The sequence below is a fragment of the Martes martes genome, assembly GCF_963455335.1.
Source record: "Martes martes genome assembly, chromosome: 14".
Classification (NCBI taxonomy): domain Eukaryota; kingdom Metazoa; phylum Chordata; class Mammalia; order Carnivora; family Mustelidae; genus Martes; species Martes martes.
Window position 1 is genome coordinate 47,144,527 of NC_137902.1, and position 24,462 is coordinate 47,168,988.

General features: G+C 44.6%; 1 protein-coding gene across 3 annotated transcripts in view; it reads right to left on the reverse strand.

The window, feature by feature from the left end:
• The window catches only part of SH2D4B (SH2 domain containing 4B), a gene marked incomplete at both ends in the record, with an annotated part of 78,760 nt that overhangs the window by 48,552 nt on the left and 5,746 nt on the right, over positions 1-24,462 (reverse strand). For all 3 annotated transcript variants that reach the window (XM_080823050.1, XM_080823049.1, XM_080823051.1), the window contains 2 exons: positions 8,087-8,234; positions 9,238-9,397. In XM_080823050.1, the coding sequence (XP_080679176.1) occupies positions 8,087-8,234; positions 9,238-9,397 (308 nt within the window). The remainder of the gene's footprint in view (positions 1-8,086; positions 8,235-9,237; positions 9,398-24,462) is intronic.

The window sequence follows — 24,462 nt, forward strand, 5'->3', positions numbered from 1 at the left end:
ATATGTGTGTGTGTGTGTGTGTGTGTGTATATGTATGCACACACACACATATATATGTATACATATATGTATATATATTATGCATTTTATATATATACATACATCATCATATATACATTACATTATGTGTGTGTATACACACACACATATAATGTACACATACCACAGTTTATTTATCCATTCACTGGCCAGCAGACACTTGGGTTGTGTTTGGCAAACAGATACAAAGTTACAGTTATGCAGGACAAATACATTCCGGATTTTCTTTTTTTTTTTAAGATTTTATTTATTTATTTGACAGAGAGAGATCACAAGTAGGCAGAGAAGGAGGCAGAGAGAGAGGAGGAAGCAGGCTACCCACGGACCAGAGAGCCCGATGCGGGGCTCGATCCCAGGAGCTGGGATCATGACCTGAGCCGAAGGCAGACACTTTAACCCACTGAGCCACCCAGGCGCCCCCATTCTGGATTTTCCGCATGGTGCCTGTAGTTAATACTATACTGTGTACTCGAAATTTGCTAAAGGAATGGATCTTAAGTGTTCCTGCCACACACAGATAAGGTCACTAGGTAAGGTGAGAGATGTGTTCATTATCTTGATTATGGTCAACATTTCGCCATGTCTACATATATTAAAACATTGTACATCTTCAATATTTACAATTTTTATTTGGAAATTGTAGGTCAGTAAAGTTGGGTGGGGGGGGGGACTACCTACAAATAAATAAATCAATAAACGGCAGAATCACACTGTTCATTCAATCCTCTTTGCCCGAGAGTGAACAGCACGCTGGGAGCCAGGAGCCTGCCGCCTCCTCCATCTCCGAGGAAAATAACCAGCCACTTACTGTGACAAAGACAAGCTGCTCACAGGGCTGGGGACAACAAAAGAAAACATTTTGCAGCTGCAGATAAAGAGCATTGCATCTTTCCCTCCAGGGCTTGCTGAAATGCCTCACCCCTCACAGCTGAAATTGCCTGGAAAAACTTGTGCTGTGGTCCTCTCAGAAACTTCTGGCTCCTCTGCGAGCCCTGACGAAAAGTCCATCTTTAAGTGTGGTCGCCACAGGCCAACGCAGCCAAGCGGCAGATCGGCAAACACTCCCTTCTCCTACCTCAGGAATCGCAACACCGAGGGAGCCCATGCCTCACCCCTGCGGAAACTGTCAGGGAGACAGATGCTTTTCTGGAAGGCACAGTCGTTTGTGTTGTGCTAGGAAACAAGACTTCCTGTCCCCTTCAAGGGTCCTTCTAGCTGGACCAAGAATCAGATGGACGGGAGTCAGATTCAAGGAGAAAATCAGAGGTCATAGCATACATACAAGGAGAGCATGCAGGTATGGAAGACCGTCGGGCAAAAGGAGGGCTATGTGTCATCCTGAGCATCGGAGACGGGGAGTAGGGGTCTGGGATTTCAAAAGAAAGGAACGCAATGCACAGGGCACTAAAGAGAAGAGCAGGTGTTTGGGAATTAGATGTTTGCCGGGCCGTACAGCTGGGTCACTCGGATCGAATGTATCTCTGTTAATAACCCCCTTTCTGGAAAAGATCCCCCATTTAGATTCTTCTATATAGTTAGAGGGTGGGGCAATAGTGTCCTTGATCTCTCAGGGTCTCAACTGCCTTCAGCTCGAAATAGCCCGCGGGGCTAAGTGGCACATTCTGGAGGCAGAAGGGCTGTCCCGAGCCCCTTCACTTGCTCCTCTGGCCCGAATAATACCATCTCGCTTTTCGAGATGATGTACCCAAGAAGGCAGGGCCATGCCTGTGTCTGTCATTCTCCCACCGACAGCCCCCCGCATGGGGGCCAGCAGAGAGGAGGAACTCCATAACACTAACCGGAGGAGTGAACGAACTAATGAACGAAAAGAGGGTAACAGGGTTTGTGATGACCGTGGAGAGCGGAAGGATAAACGGCATCTTGTTGTCTTGCTGATGCCGGCCTCATCCAAGAGAAGCCGAGATCGAGCCTCCCATTCTCAAGAGAAAACTGAAAAGTGCAACGCGTCCCCGTCACTGATAATCCTATTGCAAATAAGGTGGGGATTGCTTCTATTGTCGTACAAAATGTCATGAAGGACCAAGATGAACTCCAGCCTTAACAGAGGAAAAAACAAAAAGAGAACGAGTGGCCTTGAATAGGAAATGGTGCAAAATCAGAGGACATCGTAATTGCATCAACCGTGTATGTTCTTTATCAGCTGCCCGGGGAAGGGCGGGAGACTAAGGCAGAGGGAGAGAGCTGGAGCCTTACCATCAGTGTTCTGTGGTCTTAAGTGAAGGCAGAAGCAGCCAAAAGCAGTTAAGAAAGCAGAGAAAATATGCAAATTCTATCTGGCCTCAGGATCCCCTTTCTTTCTACAGGAACACTTTCATACGCATGTAAATTGCATTCAAAAGGCACCAAACACAACAGAATGGTTTTTAAAAACAGGTTTTCAACTGTCTGTATCTTCTATTTTGAAGTTTCCTCTTTAACCTTACACAAGATTCTGGAATTCTCCCCCCCTCCCCGTTTCCTCAAAGGAATTCTCATTCTTATCTTTCCTATGACGAGAATTCACAGAACCTGCCTGCATCCTGGACATAGGCAGCCCATGCCCCCTCCACCAGCTGCCCTCCCGTCCAGCTTCCCCCCCTTCCTCCAGCCTCCACCCCAATATCTGCTTCTGGTGGCACAAAACACAAACCCCCTGGGCCCAGCTAGCACATTCTCTGCCCCCCAAGCCTACCCCCTCTTCCCAGCTCACCTCTGCACCGGGTAGCCCCCTCTCCTTACTCCTCAGCCTGAGTTCAGGAGCCTTTGCTCCTTGGACCCCTCATCCCTGCATCTAATTGGTGCCAAGCCCTGCTGATTTCACTTCCCCTGTTTCTCTGTGTCCATCCCCCTGAATCTCGCCATCGTCAGACTCCTCGGTGACCACTGTGATGACTGCAACAATCCCCTCACTGGCCCCTGCCTCCCCCCACACCTTCCTCACCGGCATCACACTGGGGCCACCAGACAGTCACTCCCATAGAGGTGGCTCGACCCATGTCCCTCTGTACCGAGATCCTCACAGCGCTGCTCTGCCCACAGACAACCATCTGCCCCTTGATCGTAGCATCCAAGGGCCCCACAGCCTACCTTACCAGGTTCCTGTCTGGCTTCCCCCATCACATGCTCTTTTCCCTCGCCCCACCAGACCAGTCACCATTCCACGGATCTCCTCTCTATTTCCAGCTTTGCTCACACCCAGCCTCCTTCAGGGGGACCCTGCTGTAGTCCCCCAGATGTGCTAGGGGCTCAGGGGTGCCCACAGAGTTCTCTCTCTCTCTCTCCCCCCAGCACCCTGTAAGCTTGTAGAGAGTAAGGAGTTTATGACTATTACACCACCACCCCCCCCACAAACAACCTGCGCTTAGGTTTTCAGGGAAAGGGGAAAAAAATGTATGAAATTAAATGACCTTTGTTCGTGCGTGCCCGCATGCAAGACTCACATCTGGCTAGAATCTTGATGTTGAAAGACACAATGAAAATTATCTGAGCCAGTCTCTAATTCAGTGCATAAATCCCTTTGACAGAGATGTTCCCATTATCTATTACCAGGCAACAAACTCCCGGAAAGTATAATGCCTTAAAACAACAACCATTATATTTGCTTGTGGTTCTGTAGGTTAATAATTCGGCCAGAGCTTGGTGGGTGGCCCTTCTGCTCCACATGGTTACATCTGAGGTCAATCACTTAATTAGGGTCATTCACCAGAAGAACCAAGATTTCACTCCTGTGTCTGGTGCCTCGGTGTCCTCCACACAGCCCCCTTCTCTCTGCCTGGCTTGCCTGGGTTTCCTTACAGAGCAGTAGTCGAAGGCTGTAGGGTTTCTCAGGGGGCAGCTTCCAAAAGGGAGCATTGCAAGAGGGCCAGAAGCTGCCAATCTCCTTTAGCCTGTCCTCAAAAGTTACACTGAGTCGTTCCGGTTGCAACCGACAGATCAAAGCTAGTCACAAGGCCAGAGCAGACTCAAGGGAAGGGAAATAAACAACGTCTCAACGAGAGAAGTGACAAAGAATTTGCCACCAGCCGTATTTAGTCCACCACAGAAACTTCTCAGGTCTTGTGTCAGCCCATGCTAAGACAGCTCCTGGGATGAAGAGTTCATGACACTACAAGGGCAGCCCATTTACGGAGAATATCCCAGCCCGTAAACCTGGACCCGCCCACCCCCAAGTCCTCGAGCTGACGTTCCTAGCAGACACTGCCCTGAGGAGCCTCACCCGGGCCTCAGAGATGCTACTCACATGTCTGAGGCTCCTCAAAATACAGGCACACCAAATCAGGATCACTATGAGTACTCAAGTTTGAATGTTCACAGGTAGCAAATTCATTTTTAAAGCAAAAGAAACGTATCATTACCATAGCCCTCCTTATAAATAACACCCAAAGCCTGCATTTGGGTCCCTTGGTAAACCTCATAGCTTTTCTGAGCTCTCCATGAACCCTGACATGGAGTACCCCACAATTTATCATTTCTCTCACTGAGGTTCTCAAGGAGATCATCAATCAGGAAAGCTCTGGGAATTCAACCCCTCTGTAATCTCCTTGTGGACTGAGCCCCAGAACACCACCTCCACGAAGCCACCTTCCCAGCTTCTGGGACTCCGCTCACCTCTGGGGCGGAGGGAGGCCAGAGATTAGGAGAGGGGATGCTTGCTCTTAGAGATACAAAGAAAGTATTGCTTGCCATCTCCAGCCGGCTTAAATAATCAGACGCAAAATCCAACCGTATAAACTAAACATCTCTCCACTATGGATTGAGTGGATTTTTATATTATGGAATTACCGTTCATTTAAGCAGGTATGACAATGATTGTTGTGGCTCCACACGGAAACATCCTCAGTCATGGGAGATGCACAGTGAAGTACATACGGTTTGATCAGGAGTCAGCAAACTTAGGCTCCCAGGCCAGATCTACCCTCCGCCTATTGTTTACAATAAAATCTTATTCGGGCCTCTGGGTGACTCAGTAAAGCATCTGCCTTTGGCTCAGCTCATGATCCCGGGCTCCTGGGCTCCAGCCTCTCCTCTCCTTCTCCCCCTGCCCTTCTCCACCCCGCTTGTGTGCATTCTCACTCTCTCCCATTCTCTGTGTCAAATAAATTTTAAAAATCTTTAAAAAATAAAATAAAGTCTTAGTAAAAGACGGCCACACCCATTTGCTCACATATTATCTGCAGCTGCTTTTTGTGCTACGATGGCCTGATTGAGTAGTTGTGCCAGAGAAAGTGTGGCTGACAAAACTTAGAATATTAACTATCTGGACCTTTACAGAAAAGAGTTTGGTAAGCCCTGGGCCAGAGTCTACGATATCTACAGCTTCCTTTCAAATTGCTTAGCAAAACAATGTAGCAGTCACCACAGAAATATATATGTGTATGTGTGTGTGTGTGTGTGTGTGTGTGTATATCCATGTGTGTACAGATAGATGCAGATTTACAAGAGGGGAGAAAAAAGAGACAACCCAAATGTGACAAGACATTAATAATTGGTGAATTTCAGTGGAAACACTACAAATACTTTTTTCTTTCAATTTTGCAGCAAGTTTGAAGTTACTGTAAAAAAAATGTTTGGAGAGTAAATATTGCTTCCCTTAAAAGCTCAAGAGAATTATATATATATATATATCTCAAGAGAAAATTAAATAAGATCAATAACAATATAAATATGTAACCAGCAATTACACTAGGTTTTAAGAACAATTTTATTCATAATCACAGCAAAAAATATTAAACCTACAGTTTAACAAGAAAAGAGATGTGGAACACTTAAGTAAAACAATAAATTTTAAAAGTAAAACAATAAATTTTAAAGTAAAACAATAAATTTTACCAAAGTCCAAAAGATGAAAGCACAACATTACCTATAAGTTATTGTGAATGTTTGGGATTGTTTTTAAACAGATGTTTAAAAACAAAAACAAAAACAAAAAAACAAACAACAACAAAATCACTTTACCAAAGACAAAAAGAGGTTTTGAGTAACTGGGAGACCATACCATATCCTGAACAAGACTGAATGATTTAGTATTGGAAAAAATGTCCGTCCTCCACAAATACATCTGTAAGGCTGATGTAATTCCAATTAAAATCACTGTGTGGGGTGTATGTGTGTGTGTGTGTGTGTGTGTGTGTGTGTGTTTGTGGGAGGAAGATAGTGATGTAAGGATTCAAATGTATCTCGAGTAGAAAAAAAAAAGTGGGTAGAATCAGCCAAGGACACCTTGAAAATGAACAGCAATGATAGGTTCTTACCTTAGCAGTTGTTAAAACTCATTTTATTTATTTTTTTGAAGATTTTATTTATTTACTTGACAGAGACACAGCAAGAGAGGGAACACAAGCGGGGGCGGGGTGGAGAGGGAGTAGCAGGCTTCCCACAGAGCAGGGAGCCCGATGCAGGGCTCAGTCCCAGGACCCTGGGATCATGACCTGAGCGGAAGGCAGACCCTTAACAACTGAGCCACCCAGGCGCCCCAAAACTCATTTTAAACGCTATGGTCATTAAATAAGCAAATCTGGCTCATTTAAAATCAAAGAAGAAAAATCCATGAAGAGATCCAAAGGTCTGTAAGAAGAATCGAGGCAGCACGTGCAATGAGAGGGGAGAGGAAAGATTACATAGTAAACGACGATGGCACAATATGCTGACCATGCAGAAGGGAAAGAAGTGAGAAATAAAATCACGAATGATAAATAGAACAGTGTAGATTAATAGGAGTACAAGCTTGTAGTGGCACAGATCTTTCTTAGCATGAAACAAATCTTTTTTTTAAACCTTGATGTAGTTGGCTAATAAAAATTTTAATCTTCTGTACACCCGAAAGCACTACAACCAAAATTAAGAAAAAAACAATCCTGAGAGGCCCCTGGGTGGCTCAGTCTGTTGAGCATCTAACTCGTGATTTCAGTTCAGGTCATGATCGCAGGGTTGTGAGATCGAGCCCTGCCTGAGGCTCTGCCCTGGGTGTGGAGTCTGCTTAAGATTCTCTCTCTCTCTCTCTCTCTGCCCTTCCCCCTGCTTTCTCTCTCTCTTTCAGAAAAAAAAAAAAAATCCTCTGAGAAAAATAACTTGCAACATAAATGGTCTTAAGGGGCCACTGTCCTCATTGTCTAATCATTATAGGAAAAAGTGTTATTAAAGCATGTTTGGGGCACCTGGGTGGCTCAGTGGGTTAAGCCTCTGCCTTCGGCTCAGGTCATGGTCTCGGGGTCCTGGGATTGAGCCTCATATCGGGCTCTCTGCTCAGTGGGGAGCCTGCTTCCCCCCTCTCTCCGCCTGCCTGCCATGAATATACATTTCATAAAATAATATGACTGTTGGGATTCAATATGATTCTTATTTTCTTCTTTTCACTTATATGTATTTTCTGAGTTTTCTCCCCCTCCCAATTTATTATTCCTATAGAAAAAAATAAATTGTAAAATAGGAACCAGAAAAATAATTTTTTCTTCAGTCAACCTAAGTTTCTTACCAGAGAACAGTGTAAATAAAGCTCTTTTGCTAGGTCCTAACATTCCCAGAATGAGTACAAATGCAAGGTTCCCAACAACTCCCTATCCAAGGCCAGAAAATGTCCATTTTTCATCTCCTTGAATCCTCCAAAAATCTTAAGATGGGGCTGTTGTTACCCTAATATTATAAACAAGAAAGTGAAGGCTAAGAGAAGTTCAGCAAGCTTTCCAAGGTCACACAGGACTAACCAGGAGAATTAGAACTGGATCCCAGTGTGGTCTGACCACAAACTTAGCACTTTCTGGGTCCCTTTCCAAGCCCCTTGGGTTATGAGACAGAAGGTCTGAGTTCTGATCCTGCTTCCACCCCTTCCTACACGATGTCCTTGGCAAGACTCTTCCTCTGTCTAATGCTTAGTTTCCTCATCCATCCAATGAGAAGTGGATTGACTCAAATGGGGGGTTACATTCCTCCCTGCTCAGACATGCAAGATTGCTATTCTCATAAAGCACTCAGTACCAACCAAGAGATGGGCACCAGTAGCCTGGGAGCTGGCGTTGGTGACTGCACGCAGATGCCCCACATGCTGACTCACCTTGAACTCCTCACGGATGCGTTCCTCCAGGACTTTGGCAGCCTTCCGGTCCTCCATCTCCACTTTCCACTTCTCTGCCAGGATCCGGGCTTTCTCATTGGCCAGAGCATCCCGAAACTTCTTGGTGATTTCTGCCTCTTTCTGCCTCCTTGCAAGAGAATACCAGCAGGTATGAGCTCAGGTAGGAAACTGAAGGACCACATAACTACAGGACTTCAAATAAAAACCAGGAGCAATATGTCTTGGTCTATCAGAATGCCAAAACTCAATGCTGGCAAAGTTGTGGCAAAATAGTCACTGTCCTGTAGGGTACTGTAAATCAACCAAATTGTTCTGGAAGCCGGGGTGGGGGTGGGGGGGATGACTCAGAAATCCTTTTTCTCACTCAAGATCACAAAGGTGTAGATAGAAGAGGTTCATCAGAGGATTTCTATAACATAAGAATTGGAGGACAACCTAAATGTCCATCCACAAGATCATCAAGTTGAGTTTCTCATGTAATAGGATACCACATAGTAATCTTAAATAACATTGTGAATCTATATTAATCAATTTATCAAGGTGTTGCCTAAATGCTCACCATAGTTATCTTAGGTGGTGGGTGTTGAGTTGTTGTTACAATTTTACAATTAAAATACTGTCATTAAAAGCTGTGGGGTAGAAATGTTGGAGTCAACTTCATATGGCTCTCCAAGTTGGGGGGAAAAAAAAGTTAGAAGTTGTTTATGAAAGAAGTCTGACTCCAAAACTCACCGCGGACTCAACTATCCACATTGGGTGCAAAATGCAGCTAAAAGGAAGAGGAACAAGCAGACGACAACGGTGAATCCAAATTCTTCTACTGTCCCATCTGTATTATCTCAGTGAACCCAAACTACGTCCAGATGGAAAGGGTGTTATGCCCACACCACAGATGTGAAAACCGAGACCCCAGATTGGCTCACTATTCCCTGGGGGAGCCAGGAACTGAGCCTACAAGATCTACCTGATGAAGACTCTGATCTTTGGTCCCCTAATCTTAGCTGAGCTCAACAGGGTCAGCCTGCTGCCTGGGACCTGCTCCCTTCCACCCACAGCCTATGGTCCTTCAGCTTGGACCCAGCCTGGGCTCCGTGTTCAGACCCCACCCAACACCCATCTGCACCTCTCACCAGAGCTCCTCGGCCTCCCTCTGGGCCTGCAGCCGCGCCCTCTCTGCAATCAGCTCCTCGGAGATCTCTTCGTAGGGCTTGTCCCCGGGACCTTCTCCCATGACCCAGACCCAGACGTCACCATCCGCCCCCAGGAGCCACTGGATGTGCTTGTCGCTCACTGCCTCACAGCGGAAGGAGGAACGAGGAAGGAAGAAGAAACAGGTCTGAGTTATAATGAGTCCAGGAGGAGCTAGGTTGGCCAATGGTGCACAACGTTGTCTCTATACAATGTTGTCTCTACACAATGTTGTTCCTACACAACGTTGTCATCTACAAAAAGCCTCCCAGAGAGATATCAGCCTGAGTGCAGGTCCACTTCCACCTTTCCTTCCCACTCTCTCCAGGGAGCAACAGAGCTGCCAAGACAGCCCGCTGAAGCAGGTGCCCAAAGCTGGAACTGGGGTCGGCAGCTGAGCACCTCGGAGATCTTCAGCTCCCAGAACAGCAGGAGAGAGTGCGTCCGTCCGTCTGTCCGTGCATTCTCTCCCTCCCTTCCTCCTGTCCACTGGCTGGAAACAAGGAATTGGAGACAGTGTTGCAAGATACAGAGCCTAGGCCCCTGACCCACAACAACCTGTAACATGAGCAAGAAATAAACTGGTGCCCTGTTAAGCCACTGAGATTGCTCGGTTCACCTGCTGCAACAGATTCCGTTGATCACCATGACTAAAATGGAAATTGATCCCCGAAGCCGTGCAGGAGGTGGCGCAGGTGCAGAAATATCAACTATGTGTCCCTGCCTTAGCAGGGAGGTGAAATTCCGCAGCAGACAGGAGGAATGCTAGGGGTCCATGTTAACACAAGAGCAAAACATCTGATAAAATCGGCAGTCGCTGTAACTGGAAAGGCAGACCCTCACGCCTTCCAAACCTGCCACTCTAAGGCAAGAGGTGGGCGAACAGGACGTTGGTGGTGCGTGTTGCTGGCCAGCAGCTGTGTTCAGCAAGGTGTTAAGAGAAAGAAATGAGTTCCAGAAAGAATTGAGTGCTTTGCAAGCAAAAATGAAAGGGAATAGAGGAACACAGCAATCTGGGACTTTGTAGGATAGGAAAAAACCACCTCCTTCTAGGGCCCAAAGTACAAGAGAGGGGATTTTTTTAAAGTTTGCATGACAGAGCCCAGTAGAACTTCTAAGGTAAAGAAAGTGGCCAAGGGCACAGAACACTGTGGCTGCCGTGAGAATGTGCTCCACGGTCATCCAACTGCAGGGGAGCTGAAGCGAGCAAGCACTTCGGTTCCTGCGTGCCTGTGTTTGCTGGCCGCCATGCTTCCCAGAGGTGGCTCCCAGCCTTTGACTGACCATGGTGGGCCCATTCCTGGAGGACAGCAGACTTCGGATGGGCAATGTCAATGACGCCTTGACAAACCTCCCTCGGGCTGCACGGCTGTCCAGAACCCTCCCCCTCCTATCCCCCTCCCCCCTGCCTAGAACACCTCCACCTTCCACCCCTCCTTTGCTTAATGTCAGGCTTGTGTTGCTATACAATGGCTCTCCCACACTCCTCCAGGGCTCTGTCACTTTTCTCCCAAGAGGACAATTTTATTTCCTGAATAAAGTTCTTGTGTGTGTAACCCCATCCCTGTCTCTGCTTGTCAGAGGAGTCAGGCTAACACAAGTGCCTTGAGAGTGCAATCTCTTGTGTTATTTTTCAAAGAGCCTGGGATAGATAGATGCCCTTTGGTTCAAAGGAGAGGTATAGGGAATTAGAGGCAGAGAATGGCAGTCAACTTGCAAAACATGTCTAGAAAAGATGTGGTTACAGGAACACGGAACTGAACAGATCAGAAGCCTCCTAAGTTTTTGAGTCTGGACTGAAAAAAGCCTTTGATTGTTCAAGACGTCAACCACTCTTAGGTACCCAACCTCAATGAATGGACAGGAAGAATGTTTCAAAGGCGGTAGTAGGCCAAGGAGGGCGTGGTCCTCAACACTCACTTCAGATGAGGCCACGGGGAGCAATGAACAGGGAGGCGGCTCCTCGAGGGCACAGTCCTACCCTTATTGAAGTCTGCCCCTTCACTGCTGAGGCAGGAAAACGGACAGCCTGACCTGTGGGGACTGCAAGAATGCTATCAGCTAGTGACCGAGTAGGGCTCACATTCTCCCCTTTTCCATAGTGGACATTCTCACCCCACTCTACCGCTGCGCACTGTGTCGTAAAGGAGGAGGGTGTTTAGATGACATGACTTTTCAGCCACACCCAGACATTAGAGAGATTAATGCAGAACCCATGCAGACTGTGGACTTCGGGCTGATCGCTGTCACTGCCTGGGACTTGAGAGTATCCCCTTCAGGTGGTGGTGAGTGTATGGAAGAGGAGAACGCAATGTGGGCGGGACCAGAATGACAATCTGTGACCACCGCCATACTGTCTGGCACCCCGTTTCTCCTCCCTGAGCCCACCACATGACTACTTTCCTCAGCTCCCCTTCAATTCCATGTGGCCCTGTGAATGAATTTTAGGCTGTGGATGTCAGAGGAAGTGATCGGTACCCTTTCGGGCCGCGACTGTTGCCGTTGCTGTGACTTTTCCATATACTGTCTCTCATGCACCCATCTCACCCAAGATGGCACTACTGCGAGGAAAAAGGCGGCCTGATCCATGAGTGTTTGAAAGCCAGTGACACAGAAGAGCTACCCAATCCACATCAAGAAATAAACCTTCTTTATGTTAATCCACTGAAATTTCCGGGATTATCCATTGCCTAAGGCAGCATTAATTCCCTGACTAATATAGGAGGCTACTGTTACTTTTTTGCATGGTAAAAGCAACACTGTCATAGAGAAACACAGGCTTAGTTATGACTGATAAAACACTATTAAAATTCTAAAACTTCCAGATTAATAGTGGGGGGAAATAAAAGATAAGAGGCTTATCAATCTTGCAAAGATCTGTGAAGGGCAAGAGAAAACAAACACTATGTAGCTATTAGAGAAGACGGTGTCACCGCCCCTGCACCCCACCTTCCTCCCTTATCAGAAAATCCACATCTGCTCAGGGTGTGTAGGAATATTGCAGATTGAAGAGAGGCAAGTTTCTATGCCAGCCTCAAAGGGCAAGTAGAATTAGCAAGGGATCAATCTAGGAGAAACCAAATGTCCCTGGTTTCTGACAAAGCAGATGTAAGCAGAAGTCCCAGTAAAGGGCTTTCCCCCTCTGAACCGAAAGGGAAGCCTCCTTAGGAAAAATTCCTTCACCCCTCTTCTTTTTTTTCCTCCTTCCTCCTCCCTGGAATGAAGACATGAAGCCAGTAATTGCCCGAAGACTTTTGCCACCATGAGGAAGAAAGCCGCAGCTAAGGGCCAGGAAGCGCAAAGAGAGAAGGAGGCGGGGCCTTGATGATTTTCCCTAGCAGCTACGCTCCTACTGGCCATGCAGGGACCTCCAGAGGCCTCACCATCTGAGACAAATAACGAACTTTGAAGAATACAGTTGTACCATTATCAAATGAAATGTGATAATATAAACATGAAATGTTGATTTAATTAAGCAACTATTTGCCAGATATTCCATTATGTCAGGTCAAGCACATCCCAAATGGATTCTGATAACACAAAATAACACCAAAGCCCTAAACCCTAAGTACATTCTCTAACACAAAAACATGAACAGAATTAATTCTTCCGTTAAAATTCTGAGGCTGTCAGATGGGATTAAAAAATAAAATCTAGGGGCACCTGGATGACATAGTTGGTTAAGCATCCGACCCTTGGTTGTAATCTCAGGCTCATGAGATTGAGCCCTGCATTGGGCTCTATGCTCAGCATGGAGTCTGCTTAGGATCCTCTCTCCCTCTCCCTCTACTCCCCTTCTCAAATGAATAAATAGATCTTTAAAATAAATAAATAAAATAAAATCTAACGGTGCATTATTTAAATAAAACATACACTTTTGGGGGCGTCTGGGTGGTTCAGTGGTTGAGCATCTGACTCTTGACTTTGGTTCCGATCATGATCTCAGGATCCTAGGATCGAGCCCCACATCAGACTCCATGCTCAGCAGGCAGTCTGCTTCTCTCTCTGCCTCTCCGCCTCCCCCCTTCATGCTCTCAAACGTGCCTTTTCTCTCTCTCTTTAAAATAAATGAGTAAATATTTTTTAAAACACTCTTTTTTTTACAAGAAAAACATTAAAAGTAAAGAGCTAGGCAACAGTAGACCATGCAAAGGTGAGCAAAAAGAAAGCAGGAGTGGCAATATTGGGCAAAGCAAATGCAAGGACAAATGTGTTTAAAAAAAAAAAAAAGACAAAAAAGAATATTGTGTGACAACAAAAATACACCCCACAAAGAAAATATAAGTCATAAAACTTGATACAACATAGCAGAAAATTGCATCAAACAGAAACTCCTAGCAATTCAAGGAGAATTTGAAAGTGTATATATGGTGGGGAATTTTACTGTGTTTATTCAGAGGTTGGTGGATCACACAGATTTTAAAAATTAATAATATTGAAGATTTGAATAATATTGTGAAAAAATGTATTTAACAATTACAGAACCTTATTCCTTAAGCTTTGAGACTACACTTTTTTTTTCCTTTTGAGCCCACAATTATGACAAAAAATTTATAGGCCATAATCTCTAATAATAATTAGAAAATAAGAAATTTATAGGAAAATAACCATTTTTAAAAGCCATTAATAAATTAGTACTTAAGAAAATATCTCCTAGTGAGCTCCTGGGTGGCTCAGTCGGTTAAGCATCTGCCTTTAGCTCAGGTCATGATCCCAGGGTTCTGGGATGGAGCCCCCCATGGGGCTCCCTTCTCAGTGAAGAGCCTGCTTCCCCCCTCTTCCCAGTCCGTGCTTTCTCTCACTATCTCTTCTTACTCTCTCAAATAAATAAATAAAATCTTAAAATTTAAAAAAAAAAAAGGACCGACTCTTGGTTTCAGCTCAGGTCAGGATCTCAGGGTAGTGGGACCAGGCCCGCATCAGGCTCTGTGCTGAGCCTAGAGCCTGCTAAAGATTCTCTTAAGAGTGTCTCTTCCCTCCCTCTCCCCCAGCACCTCCCTCACCCTGCTCATGCTTTCTCACTCTCTCTCTCTTAAACATAAAAAAGAAAAGAAAGTATCTCCTAGATAACCTATGAATCACAGAAAAAATCAAAATTGCAATTACATATTACATAAAGGGGAAATGTAGCCAAAAAATATAAGCACACATAACAGTGAGCTCACAAGAAAAATTACTGGCATAAAGGCTTTTCTTTCGGATGTCCCAGTAAAGATGCACATCTCTTCTCCGAACACGTAACAATAATAGATACAAAATGGCAAGACAAAATGCATAGGAATACAAGAAATTGTATTGGGAATCTATACGAAACAGGAACATGAAGAAGAGAGCAGTGCTGAAGCCTTAGACGCCACCTGGTCCTGAAGCAAACAGGGGTCACTAGGAATGTGACTCCTAGAGGGTGAGGAGGAACAAAGGCTCTCCGGGCAAGGCAGGAGCCTGACCGGGATCGTGACTGAGGCAGGGGCTGGTGATGTGCTTGGTGAGCTCAAAGGACAGCAGAGGCCACTGTGGCTACAAAGGGGGCAGGAAGGAGAGTGGGAAGGAAGGTGGAGAAGCCGCAGCCCCAACCATAGTGGGAGGAGGTGCCAAATGGTTAAGGTTTAGGACATATTCTGAAGGAAAAAGCAAAATTTGCTTAAAATCTGGATGCGAACTGTGAAAGAAAGAGAATGAGAAAAGTCCAACATTCCAAGCTGAAACAACAGAATGAATGGGTTTGGCACCATGGAAGAAACAACTTGGAGAAATCAGTGATTCTGTTTGGGCCAAATTAAGTTTGAGATGCTTATTAGACATCCAAGAGGGAGTTGAATAAAACAGAGTTGAGAGGAGAGGCTAGAATTAAGATATACATTTTTGGAAATGTATACCATCAGTGTTTAAATATTTAAAGCCACAAAACAAGATGAGAACAAAGAGAACGTGAGGATAGTTAGAAGAGAGAAGAGGTGCAAAGTTGGAGGTCCAGGTCACTTCAACACTTAGGAGGAAGACCCCCAAAGAAGATTATGAGCAGGAGAATAACCCCAAAAGAGCTCTATCCCAGAAGCCAAAGGGAGAAAGAATTTCAGGAATTAAGGAAACATCGACTGAGTCAAAGGCTGCTCATGGGTCAACAGATTGAAGACAGAGGACCAGCCACTGAATCTGGCACCATGGAGGTCATGGTTATCTTAACAAGAGTGGTTTCATGAGTTGGTGAAAAGGAATACTTGGAAACTTGGAAATTTTTAGAGGGAAATATAAACGCACATCATTATAACTTTGAGGAAGGGAAGAATTTCTTCTATGAGACTTAAAAAGAATGAACTATGAGAATCAGTGTTGATAAATTTGAACACAGATTAAAGCTTAAAATTTCTACACAAAAAGGCACACCATAAAGACAATTAAAAATCAGGCCACCAGCAGAGAGAAGATATTTGAGTACACATAACTGTCAAATGATTGCAGGAATTAATTAAAGCAATAATAACAGCTCACATCTACAGAGGGCTTATCTGCTAATCACGGTTCAACATATTTTACATCTATTAACTTATTAATGTCTACAACAAGCTTTCCCTACTGGGCTCCTGTGAGACCCTATAAGCTCTATAAAACGTAATTTGAATGACGATTTTTCTCAGTTCTCCCAAAGATGGTACATAGATAGTACTGGCCTCAATGCATTGTAGAAAAGTTAACCCATTACATACAACGGATCCTTTAGGGAAGCTATTCTCGGGTAATTTGCTCTCAGGACCCCTTTACATTCTTTAAAAATATTAAGTAACTCAAATCATTTTATTTATTTGAGTCATGTCTACTAATATCTACCATATTCAAAACTAAAACCAGAAAAAAATTAATGCTTATTTAAAATAACGGCAAATCCATTACTTACTACCATATATGACATTTTTATGAAAAATGGCTATATATTCTAGAACAAAAATATTTAATCAGAAGAGTGGCCTTGTTCCATATTTTTGCAAATCTATTTGATGTTCAGCTTAATAGAAAGTAGCTGGATTCTCATGTCACTTCTACATTCACTCTGTTGCAATACATAATTTTAGTTGAAGTATATAAAATTTTTTTACTTCACACAGATATATAGTTAGAAAAGAGAAGAAAAGAAAAAAATTGATAATTTTTCAGATATTTATTAATAATCTTCTTTGATACTACAGTGAAACTCAAACAAATGGTAGTTCTTTTTTTTTTTTTTAGGTTTTTTTTTATTTTATTTTTATTTATTTATTTGTCAGAGAGAGAGAGGAGCGAGAGTGAGCACAAGTAGACAGAGTGGCAGGCAGAGGCAGAGGGAGAAGCAGGCTCCCTGCCGAGCAAGGAGCCCGATGTGGGACTCGATCCCAGGAGGCTGGGATCATGACCTGAGCCGAAGGCAGCTGCTTAACCAACTGAGCCACGCAGGCGTCCCCAAATGGTAGTTCTTAAAAGCCAGTTGTGATATACCCTGAAAAAATGTCGCTGAATTTATTATAGTTTGTTATATTAGAACTCATCGATCATGTTAATTTCTTAGGTTTGATCAATAGACCAAGGTAACACAAGATGTTACCATTCAGGGAAGCTGGGTGAAGGCTATGTGGAATTCTCTGAACCACTTTGCAACTCTTCCCTAAGTCTAAAGTTGTTTCAAAATAAAAAATTTAAAATTTTAAAACGCAAAATAAAATAAAAATTCATTGGTTTATTCTGTGCTTCAAATGAATTATGCACTAACGCCTGATCTTCCAACGTTATCCATTGGTCCTTTGGAAAATGTTAGTTCACGGAGTCAAGCAAATATTCCAAATGTGCACACATTTTATTTTATAATATCAGAAAATCGTGTTTGTTAATATCACTATGAATCTCATAAGAAAAGCCTTTATGTGTTAGGAATTTAATAAGCTGTTAGTGACAGAAGTCTTCCCAAAATTCTAATTTTTTCTTAAAAGCTGGGATTTTATCATCGGCATAAATTCCATCGGTTGTTTTTCTTGAAGTGACAGATTCACTTTATTCATTTCCAAATACCCAAGTCTTACAAAAGACGTAGCTTGTCTGTCAGTCTTCCTTCAAGTAAAAATGGGATTCTAGGAATAAAGAGGCTAGCGCAGCACGTGACTTTAGAAATCCCACAGCGCTTTTCCTGCAGATGCTCATCCTCCTCGAATATGCAGCAGAAATGCTCTATGCATAGTTCCCATTTTGTCATACAATAAAATGAACGAGGCTTACTGTTTCATTGAGGAGTGATATGTGACTGAAAAAATACGACGACTACTGCTCCTAAGGTACCAGCAGATTCACCCGCTCTTGGTTTCGCATCATTAGTACGAGTGTAAACATGGTGAGTAGGTCAGAGAACACGTCAGTATTATTGTGAGAACAGTTTTAACCTTGTTGATGTGGAGAGTCTCACGCCTCCAGGAATCCAGGGACCACACTTCAAGAATCACTGTTCAAATATCGGGGCTTAATTTTTTTACAGAATCTTGACTGGAAAAAAAAAAAAAAACTATTTATCTGGAATGGGGGCACCTGGGTGGCTCAGTCAGTTGGGTGTCTGACTTGGTTTCCGCTCTGGGCTCAGCAGGGAGTCTGCTTGAGATTCTTTCTCACCCTCTGCTCCCTCACACTCTCATTCTCTCAAATATATAAATAAAATATTTAAAAATAATGATATTTATCTAGAATATACAAGGAATTCTTATAAAATAATAAGAAAATAATAACCCCACAGAAGAAAAGGCGACAGACGGTGTCCCAAATGCCATCCATTACCTACCAATTAGCCCTCTACCCTCCTTCCATTGCTTCCTTGTTTTAGTATACAGAGTTTAATCAAAACTCTTTGGTTGAAGTTCTCATCTTCTGTCTCCCTTCCAGGGGAAGGTGGCCATGTGACCAAGTTCTGGCCAATTATTATAGGTAGGAGGTAGTGAGAGGGCTGTGAGAAAGGTTTGCTGTCCTGATACAGATAACACCTAGTCTTTCCTCCCCCTGTTCTTCACATGATGCTAAAAAAAACCACAAGAACTACCTGAAGACCCAATATACTAAGCTACCATCTAAGATCATAAAAGAAGAACCAGCAATATTAATGACATCACAGAGCCAATAACCCAGTTCTGGTCTGCCTATATCTAGATTTTTTTTTTTTTTTTTTTTTGCTTAGGTGGAAAACAAACCCTACCTAGGAAAATCCCTGGAGATTGGATTTTCTGTTCTTCGAGCTTAACACATTGCTGTTGGGTTATTGATATGAACAGACATTTCACGGGAGAGGAAACATAAACAGTAAACTAACATATTAAAGAGACTTAACTTCATCACTAATTAGACAGAAGCATATAAAAACAAGAATGAACAATCATTTCACTCCTACAAGATTGGAAAGAATCTTGTAAAAAGTCTGATGAGGCAAGTGTTGGAAAAGATATGGAGCAACAATAATTGTTATAAATTGCTGATGATACAAGGTACTGATACAACCACTTGGAAGATCTTTGGTAACATTCAGTTAAGCAGAAAATGCTATACATCATTACTAAGGAATAGTACTTCAGGTACATAACTTACAGAATCTCCTTCAAATGTGCCCCGAGAAAACCGAATGAGAAAATATTATTCAAATTTAACACTGTTCAAAATATGAAAAATTGGAAACAACATAAATACCCAATAAAGAAAAATGGACAAATAAATCATGATATGTTTTTTATCATGTAATACCCTATAGCAAGAAAAATAAATACATTTGAACAACATAAATATATGCCTTTTAAAAATGCAGAACCACAAAATTAAATTCAGGTTGCATATAGCATAATGTCATTCATATAATGATTAAGCAACATAGTGAATACGAAATATATATCACAGAATGGCAAGGATATAAGCATGATGTGCATTGAATTTAATAAGGGTTGTATATTGGGAGAGAGATGGGGGAATAAAATTTTAGGAAGGCATTAATGTAGGTCTCCACTGGGTATGTAGTGTTTAAATAAAAACAAAGGGGGCACTAATGTCAACATTTAATCAAGATATTATGGGTCCAAACGCAAGAAACAACAAGTGTTGGAGAGACTGGGGAGAAAGAGGAGCCCTCGTGCCTCGTTAGTGGGAACACAAGCTGGTGCACCACTGTGGAAAACAGTATGGAGGTTCCTCAAGAAGTTGAAAAGAAGGGCCATCTGTACCCCCATTGTGTATAGAAGCAATGGCCACAATCGCCCAACGGTGGAAAGAACCAAGATACCCTTCAACGGACGAATGGATAAAGAAGATATGGTCCATACATACAATGGAATATTATGCTTCCATCAGAAAGGATGAATACCCAACTTTTGCATCAACATGGACGGGACTGGAAGAAATTATGATAGTGAAATAACTCAAGCAGAAAGAGTCAATTATCATATGGTTTCACTTACTTGTGGAGCATAAGGAATAACACGGAGTACATTAGGACAAGGAAAGGAGAAGTGAACTGGGGGAAATCAGAGGGGGAGACAAACCATGAGACACTGTGGACTCTGAGAAATAAACTGAGGGTTTGGGAGGGGAGAGGGATGAGGGGTTGGGTGAGCCTGGTGGTGGGTACTAAGGAGGGTACGTATTGCATGGAGCACTGGGTTTGATGCATAAACAATGAATCTCGGAACACTGAAAAAATAAAATTTTTAAAAAGAAAAAAGAAAAAGAAATTGTAAAAAAAAAAAAAAGAAGAAGAAGAAGAAGAAGAAGTTAAAAATAAAACTACTCTTGTGAATGTAAAATGACTTTTCCCCGACTCCCCAAGCTCCATGCCACATCCTCTTAGAAGGCTTGCCTCTCCTGGGAGAATAAGAAACAAATCCAAGATCTTCCACCAAGACCACAATGCCCCGTGTATGTTGGGACTTGGTGTCCTTATTCTTGGGAAATCTTCAACACCCCACAATCAACCCCACCTCCCCTCAGTTCAGACACAGCCCAGTCAATGTGCCAGTGAGATCTCTGGGCCCCAGTCTCACTGGTGTTCGTTATCAGCCCAGTATATTTATCTGGAACAACACGTAAGGCACAAAATAACTTAATCTGTAAAATGAAGGGGTACACGTGTACCAGGGGCACAGACCAACTTCCTAAATCCTTAGCATCTCACAGAGTCTGGCTGCTAGAACCCAACTGTGGTGGCCAGAAAATGAACATATGAGTGAAATGATAAGACAAAAGTAAATAACCCCAGGGGCACCTGGGTGGCTCAGTCGGTTAAGCATCCAGCACTTGATTTCGGCTCAGGTTGCGATCTCATGCTCAGTGGGGAGTCTGCTTGAGATTCTCTTTCCCTCTCCCTCTGCCCCGCTCCCCAAAATAAATAAATATTTAAAAATAAATTAATTAAATTAAATAAATGTTCCTGAAGCCTAAAGTCATGTAATTTTGCAAGATCCTCAGAAAAATCAGTGTGAAAATGCCCCCCCAAAGAATTTAGACCCCAAAGTCGAATGCAAAATCTGGTTCCGAATTGGAAAACCCTAAGAAGCTATGCTAATTTTCATGTGAGAAAACCCTGGAAAGCAGTAATACCAGTTGCTCGGAGAGATGCGCTGAGGGACAGGCCACCGTCTGCAACCTGTTCCTTGTACGCAGCTACCCTAAGCCAGCTGAGACCGGGGGTCGGGTTACAGGGAGCCACGAGATACCAGCTGCTGGCCTTTCTCAGAAACTACCTCCCACCTGGAACAGGAAGTAGGGAGGTGGAGAGGGAGGGAAGCAGGGGGGTGGCAGGCATGGTTACCCCGTGGCAAGGGGAGAGGAATTAAACCTGAGCACAGCTCCCCAGGCGTCCCCTTTGCAGCATGGATGAGCAGGGCTGCCGTCCGTCCAGAGCTGACCAAGACTCATCCGCTCAAAGTCCTTGAGCTTCGGCAGCCGCCAGGAGAGGACAAGGAACTACTCAGAAAGCCAAGTTCTCTGCTGGGCCACTGACCCCTGGCCCGCCTCTTACCTGCCCAATCCCAGAGGGCCCTGGCTCTTTGGGAACCTGCAGACTTCTTTGATATTTGCCTATCTTCCTGTTCTAATGCGCACTGGTGTGGATTACCAGTGACATTGGACTTTCCACTTTCTAAAAGTGGTGATACAGGACATGGAGAGCCATGGACCCCGGTGTCCTTGGCCAGGCGGTGCTGCCTCAGTCAGCACCATACCGCTGGGCTTAGGAGAGGCGGGAAGGAAAAGGGGCCAAGGTGGTGGGCTGTAAAGGAACCAGAGGCCCCCGCAGCCAGCACTGTGCATGCAATGCTGGCTCAGAACGTGGCACAGTGGCTCCTACCTTCTCACAGCCACTTGGAAACCCCTCCCCCACTGCAGATGACATTACCCCCAGGAGCTCACTCACCAGTGCAGCCATCCCACCCTGCTGTCTGCCATGCAGAGGCAGAACACGGAGGCTAGCAAACCAGAAAGTAGGGCCCCATTAGACAAGTCCTCAAAGCTGGTGGAAGGCTCACGGTGCGTCTCTCAGTCCAGGCAGGTAGAACGGAAGCGTCTGGCCCCAGCCCCCATCTCCATGCCCCAAAGTACCAGCAAAACGCATACCATTCACACACACACACATGCATGCACACATGGTTCTCAGAGCACCCTAGCCTTTGTTCCACTACCTTGCCCTGGACAAGGCCCCACGCCCAGCCACACAGTCACAAACAGGGTGGTCCCAGGCTACACATGCCATGCCTCCCACTATCCGCAGATCACAGCAATTCCCCACAAACCAGTCCTGCATCCCCCATATCACATCTTGGCCCGATCCATTGGAAAGGTGCTTATCAGCATCCCAAGAACCAAAAGTAGCTTCTAGTGAAACAACTGAATTTCCTCCAATTTATCCTAAAAAACAAACCACACAAGAAGGGTTGATTTGACAGACACAGGCAAGGCTCCACGGCCCCAAGATGGAGACTCTGGAAAAGCCGAGGTTGGCCAGGCCATGAGGCAGCTGGTCCCGCAGCCACCACAGGTCTAGTGGCGGAGCTCTCAGGAAGAGGCTGAGCCCATCCCTAGAGGATCTGCCACCAGCGTTGGGAGGGAAGAGGGAGGAAAGGAAGGAGAGAAATAGGACGGGGCTCTTAAGCGCCCCACGTGTGGCAGGAGCTCTTCCCACTTGCTGAAAAAGCTTTATGAATCCTCCCAGTGGAGAAAGGGTGGTTATTCCCACCGCACAGGTGACTTTCAAAGGTCAAAATGGAGCCAAGAAGAAAATCCAGGTGACCCGGTTCCATTCCAGCATGCTAGAGGCATTTTGAAAATAACATCGACCCAACCCAAGGGTGAAGAATTGATCGGCGACTGTTATTTCCCACCCCTGAGCACCTCAGAAAATGAGTTCATAGAGCATCCCTTTGGGTGTGAGAATCCGGAAGAGCGAGCACGGTCTGTCTGCCCCCAAATACAGCCCGTGAGCGGCGGGGGCCGATCTGCGAGTCACGGGAGCTAGGACAGCTCTCTGTGCTCAGGTGGACAGCCCTGCCACCACACACACACTTCTCATGACGTTCTTCTTGCCTGACTTCTGGGTGCCCAGAAGCTGGTTCCACCCGCGCTGCGCATCCGCCACCCTGACTGACCCCTCAGACCCACGCTCAGCCCCCGTTCACCAGTTACCGTGCCACGAGGGACTTTTTGCCTCCTGTTTACCCGGAGGTAAACTAATTAAACTAGTCGGTGTCCTGAGTAAACTAATCAAACTAATTAGAGTCCCCCACAAGAGTCTGGACACCCAGCCTCAACCCCAGACTCCTTTCCTCTCTTCATCACATATATTCTCTGAAACAAAACTAAACATTCCCCTCCCCAGAATTGTTCCTTGAGTATTTGCATATTGACAGGAAACATTTTCTTTTCTTTTTTTTTTTTTAAGATTTTATTTATTTATTTGACAGAGGTCACAGGTAGGCAGAGAAGCAGGCAGAGAGAAGGTGGGAGAAGCAGGCCCCCCGCTGAGCAGAGAGCCTGATGCGGGGCTCGATCCCAGGACCCCAGGATCATGACCTGAGCCGAAGGCAGAGGCTTTAACCCACTGAGCCACCCAGGTGCCCCGGAAATATTTTCTTAACAAAAGGAATGGGGCACTAATGGCAGGCACTGTGAGAAACCAAGGGGGAGATTCCAGCAATAGTCTCTCCAGCCCCTCCCCCACTGCACTGTCCTAGACCCTCTGTCCCTGGTAACCAGGAGAGGGGATGTGAACAACAGCTCCAACTCTCGTCCAGAAATCCGGGGCATCCTCTCCTCTTACCAGCCATGATCCTATGAAGTCATGGCCTCCAACGTCACCCCAGAGTATCAACTGAAAAACTGTTGGAATTCAAGAAGGAGGTTGAAGAAGTCAACATGGCAAGGTCAACCATGTCCCACCACGTTATGTCAGCAAGAACACGGATGCAGCAGAAGACAGTGTCAAGTACAGGTTTCCCTTGACATTTAAGTGCGACATGCTGAGGCCCACAGTGACGGGTATGCAGCTGGGCTGGCCAAATCATTTGTGCAAAGGGACAAAGGGGGAATAAAACATTGATCACTTTCCCCTCAGAGGAAAAAGAAAATGTAGGGAGTAATGACACTGGTACAATGTGGAGTTAATGTCCAAGTAATTATTGTAATTATGATTTACTAAGAAACCCCTACTATAAGCAGAAGATGTAAATCTTGAAAGGTCAAATAAGGTAAATAAAATCAATCTAAAATTTCTTGATTATACCAAGAAAATCATGAAGAAAAATATTTTCAAATCCTTATATTTCTCATCCTCAGCATATAATGTTTTACTCCTGATAAAGATAGATAAAAAGGGTTCCAGTACATTTTTAAAACTAAATTTTAAAAATATTTATGTATTTAAATAATCTCTGCACCCAAAGTGGGGCTCGAACTCACAGCCTTGCGATAAGGAGTCACAAGTTCTTCTGACTGAGCCAGCCAGGCACCCCCTAAAATAAATTTTAAAACAGCATATGCTCTTTAATATGGTACCAAGAAGCTAGGGGAAAAAAAAAAAAAAGGTAGAGGCAAATATACACTAAGAATTGGTGCCTGGGTGGCTCAGTCAGTTAAGCATCTGCCTTTGGCTCAGGTCATGATCCCAGAGCCCTGGGATTGAGCCCCACACCGGGCTC